General features: G+C 36.7%; 1 protein-coding gene across 1 annotated transcript; it reads right to left on the reverse strand.

The window, feature by feature from the left end:
- Positions 1-3,002: 3,002 nt before the first annotated feature.
- Positions 3,003-4,869, reverse strand: LOC123914733. Its single transcript, XM_045965912.1, has 3 exons — positions 3,790-4,869; positions 3,507-3,638; positions 3,003-3,413 (listed from the first exon to the last, which is right to left on the reverse strand). The coding sequence occupies exons 1-3, from the start codon at positions 4,867-4,869 to the stop codon at positions 3,003-3,005; spliced, it is 1,623 nt and encodes a 540-aa protein (XP_045821868.1).
- Positions 4,870-5,175: the final 306 nt, after the last annotated feature.

A 5,175-nucleotide genomic window follows, 5' to 3' on the forward strand; every position in this document is an offset into this window, starting at 1 on the left:
CAGGTTTGCGTTTGCCTCGAGAGATCCTAAAATCTTATTGTCTTTTTTACAAGGTCATGTCTCACATTATTAGTTTATCACAATATTGAAACACGCTTTTTCATACAAAAAAAAAGACTTCATCCGCCTGACTGATACGTAAAAAAATGTTTTTAAAAAATTGACCTTAAATATAAGCAAAAATTGTCAAAATTAAATTTATTTATTACTATTCTTCTAAAAGTATTTCTTATTAATTGTTCTACTTTTTGACATGATTGCATAGTCTCAATGTAAATTTAATGTTATATATAAGAGACAATTTAGTAAAAAAATGATAATTTTTTTAGGCTGAATTGCAGTTTTTGTCCCCCGCGTTTCCTAATTGTGCGATTTTGGTTCCCCTAATTTCAAATGAGTGATTTTGGTCCCCCACGTTTCATAATTGTGCGATTTTGATTCCCTTAGTTTCAAACGAGTGATATTAGTCCCCACATTTGCCCCATTTTACATTTTTTGGTCCCTGTGAACTATTTTGACCAAAAAACTGTTAACATGGAATTTTTCGACACATGTCTAAATTATATTGGACAACCTCTCTCTCTCTCTCTCTCTCTCTCTCTCTCTCTCTATATATATATATATATATATATATATATATATATATATATATATATATATATATATATATATATATATAAAACAAGAAAGGGTCACGTGAGTTTTTTAAAAAAAATGCCATCATCTCTGAGTGCTTGCTTTAATCTCTCAATTGCAGAAGCTTCGACGAAAGCTCTTTGTGCTGCACTAGGTTGAGATGCTTAAAACATAAGTTTTTCAATTGTTCCTTCCAATTAGATATTCCTAAGCTATTGACCAAAGGTACAAAAATCTTCAAAGTCTCTATTGCAAACCTCTACTGCTTGGCAACCGGCAATGCATCTAGCGTCATCATATTATGTAATCAATCTGCCAATTTAATGAGATCAGCTCTTGCATCTGCCATGGCATGGAACATTGTATGCAGGCGGCTAGCTTCAATAGATTCAGGTGACCCTTCCTTGATTTTTTTTTTCAAAAAAAAATATATAATTTTTTTATATGTTGTCCAATATAATTAAGACATGTGTCAAAATAATCCATGTTAGCAGGTTTTTTGTAAAAATAGTCAACATGGACCAAGAAATGCAAAAAGGGGCAAATGTAGGGGACCAAAATCGCTCGTTAGGTTTTCTTGTCAAAATAGTCAACATGGACCAAGAAATGCAAAAGGGGGAATGTAGGGGACCAAAATCGCTCGTTTGAAACTAGAGGAACCAAAATCACACAATTAAGAAACATAGGGGGACCATAATCGCTCGTTTAAAAGTAATGGGACAAAAGTCACACAATTAAAAAACATGAATGACCAAAACTGTAATTTAACCTTTTTTTTTTTATTACACAAATTTCTAGTATACGTGTGAAACAAGAGTATTTAGTAAACATAACAACAAAAAAGGAGTAAAGTTCACAAATTATAGCTCAACATCCAGAAATGCCAAAATTGCTAGTGTCGGACGTCAGGATCGGGGTTCGAACCCCAGTCACTCTCCACTTTATGTGTGTGAGTTTTCAATGGGTTTGTCATTTCGTCTATCAACCAAAAAAATAAAGAGTACATAAATAAGGGCATTTCTATAATTTTCCATCTTCTTTCTTTTTGTTCTTACAGCAACTTTTGTTTAATTTAATTCCTTTATTATTTTTTAATGTGAAAATGACAAATTATACTACCGCAGGTCTTCCTCTTCCTAACTTCAACAACCAACAACATCAACATCTCCATTCACAACCGATCTTCCACACTAGATCTGACTACCACCGGTCCTCACCACCACCACAACGCTGAGAGTGAAAGAGCAAAGAGCGAGAGAGGGAGGGAGGAGAGAGAGAGAGAGAGAGAGAGAGAGAGAGAGAGAGAGAGAGAGAGAGAAGGGAAGAAAGGACTTCCGAAAGAAGAGAGATGGTCGAAGAAAGAAGATCCAACGTGCAAGACAATATTTTCAACCATTATGGCAAGTATACCAATTGTAATTAAAATTATGTGCAATAATTGATAAGCACTATCGATTTTCATAGGAAAAATTTCATACAACAATTAAACACCATCAAATTACATTGCACAGTTTAAACAATTAGAAACCGATAATTAGAAATCTAGCAAATCATCAAATCATACATTTTCTTAGTGTTTTATTTTTCGAAAAAATTTACATTTTTTTTATCCTAATTCAATATTTTTTACTAATTAACTAAACATGTTAACCATTTTCTTAGTGTTTTTTTTTTATGGAAAGAAAAATATCATTGGACTTAAAAGTTACTTTTTTTTAACTAAACATGCTAAGAAAAATATACTTTTTTTTTTATTTCTTTATGAACTTAAAAATTTGTTCATTTTTTTAGATAAATTAAGAGCGTCTAGATAACAAGTTATAAGTAGACATCCCAACTATGTTGGCACCCCCACCTATCCCCTTCCTCTATCTATTAGCTCATATGTATTAATAGAAATAGAAAAAAAGATATATACATGGGAGGACTAGGCCTTATCCCAGAGAAAAACGAAAATGAAATTAAATAGTACGATGGTAATGACTCCCACCATATCCCGCAAGAAGTCATCACGTAGCAAAGATGGTAATGACTCCCACCATTCCAAGTTGTTATAAGCATGCCCCAAGTTGGCAATTTTATCGGCGCACGAATTACCCTCACGATAAATATGTGCCCATTGCAAAGTGACTCCATTATTCCAAAGTCCCCAAAGATTTGGAATGTTATTAGTTCTGGTGTTAACACAGTATCTGTCAAGCTTCAAGCTTCAAACTTCTCCAATACAAAGAGGGAACTTGTGCAAAAGAAATCATAGGCTCTGCTAAAAAAACAATATCCGGCTTATGAGAAAAATAGTAATTTTTCAAAGCTATTCTAGTATCCGGGTTTCCAATCCCTCGAAGATTCCAAAAAAAAAAAATTCTTCATAAGGACTTGTGAGAGGGAGCACCCTTAGAACGGGTGTTATAAGGTTGTCCTGCGCTTCTCGCTTTGTTCCTTTTTTTCTGACGTCGAGAGTCAACCGGTGTAAAACCATTCTCTGCTGCATTATCCGCCCAAAGTTGCTTTACCACTTGCAAATCATTTTGCACCACTTCATCAAACTCATGATCATCGACAACCCTTGTAAGTTGAGTTTCCGGCGCAATAAATTCTGCATCATCAACATTTCCATCCATAACTTCGTCAATTGGCTTAACAACATTCTCAGTCGCGCCGTCAACATTGTTATTGTTTTGTGGGTCCTGGCCATCGTAAACAGTATCAGAAATTGTTTCAGCCGCCGTTATTTCTTGTTGTGCAGGTACAGTAACAATGAATTTTTTGTTATTATTCTGCAAGTCTTGAACAGTGTAATGAATTGTTGATTCAGCCGGTATTTCTTGGTGTGCAGTTTAAGTGTGCGACTGTGTAATAATTGGCTTAACCATATTCTCAGTCGCGCCATCAACAGTGTTATTGTTTTGTAGGTCTTGACCATCATGAACAGAAGCAGAAATTGCTTCAGCCGAGATTTCCTGTTGTGCCGCAATGGATTTGTTGTTATTATTATGCAGGTCCTGAACAGTAGCATGAATTGTTGCTTAAGCCAGGATTTCTTGTGGTGCAGTTTTAGTGTGAGGCTGTGTAACAATTGGCTTAACAACATTCTTAGTCGCGCCATCAACAATGTTATTGTTTTGCAGGTCTTGGCCATCGTGATTCGTGAACAGTAACAATGGTTTTCGCATGATGTTTTGTAACAATTGGCTCAACCACAATCTCCATCTCTTCATCCCAAGAGTCGTTATCGGAGACAACAACCGGGGAAGTATTATCGTTATTATTACCAAGCGAAGCTGCATCAGTATATTGATGCATAACCTTGGCCTCCGCCACTCTAGTATTAGAGGGGTTTTGCTGCTTATGCTCCGAAACAAACGTGTCTGTTTGTCTCGCTTTTGCAACATATTCTTGTTTTATAGCCTTTGCCGCAGGCATCGCTTTCGTAATGGGCTTCGATTCCAAACTCTGCATTGGTTGTAACCACTTACATGTGTGGATATTGTGACCGATGGTTTGACAATGCGAGCAAAAGTCGGGTAACCTTTCGTAAATCACTTCAATCTTTAAGGCAAAGCCTTCCCTTTCCACCACGACTTCGTCAAATATGCGACTAGAAAGGTCCATATCCACCAAAATTCGTGCGTAATGACCAAAAGTGCGGTGTTTAGTAGAATCATCCAAAGTTAACGGCGTACCCATCGCACTTGCTATTTCAAAGAGAGTTCTCTGCCTCCAATACTCTTGAGGCAGCTCCATTAGCCTGATCCAGACTTGAGCATGTGTTTGTCTAGGCCTGGATGTGCTAAAATCATTAGTCCATTTCGACAGCCGCAATAAACCCGGTTTCAAGTTCACCGTGCCGGAGGACCAAGCCAAACGCATATCTTCAAAGGAATCAAAATGGAACTCATAAAATCCGCGACCCAACGAGACCATCTGCCAAGAATGTGAAGTCTTCCAAAAAGCAAATAGTTTTATGCGCAGATCTTTCGCTGTAAGAGGCCGATCTCCTTTATTCCACAAAACACGTCCGTGAAGGTTTCTTCGACAATCAGCAAGGCCTTTCTCATATTCCTCCTGGGTGATTTTGATGTAAATCGAATCACCTTTGATCACAGGCGAAGGGAGCTCCTTGATCTGAACTTCACACGAATCCTGTAGCATCTGAGCAAAAGATTTCTTCAATTTTGTCTCCTTAATTGTTGGAGCAGAATCCAAGCACGGCCATGGGCAGATAGCCGCCATGACCAAACCGCAAGTTTGTTCATGTTGAGGACTATATTACTGCAAATATATATCAAGGTGATATTTATGCAAATAGTAGTTGACTCCAGGTATATATCAATGTGACAAATATTATTAATTACGAAAAAGATCACTGATTCACATTTGTTTCTTTTGCTAACAATGTATCCTAACCTTTCCGGATCAAAGAAGATTGTTTTCTGAATGAGTTTTGGGTGTTGGCGATGAAGAAATTGAATATAACAACGATGATGATTTGGAACTTGACATTCCATCAGATTTATTGATTCCAAATTCAGGTGATTC

This window comes from Trifolium pratense, linkage group LG3 (genome assembly GCF_020283565.1).
Source record: "Trifolium pratense cultivar HEN17-A07 linkage group LG3, ARS_RC_1.1, whole genome shotgun sequence".
Taxonomy (NCBI): Eukaryota; Viridiplantae; Streptophyta; class Magnoliopsida; order Fabales; family Fabaceae; genus Trifolium; species Trifolium pratense.

Bases quoted from the DNA above. Each gene is read 5' to 3' on its own strand.
- LOC123914733 (XM_045965912.1), bottom strand. From the start codon at position 4,869: ATGGCGGCTATCTGCCCATGGCCGTGCTTGGATTCTGCTCCAACAATT. The intron at 3,639-3,789 runs GTTCACGAATCA...GCTACTGTTCAG, and splicing joins ATGCGAAAACCATTGTTACT to GACCTGCATAATAATAACAA. The intron at 3,414-3,506 runs GTTAAGCCAATT...CAAGACTTGCAG, and splicing joins ATGGCGCGACTGAGAATATG to AATAATAACAAAAAATTCAT.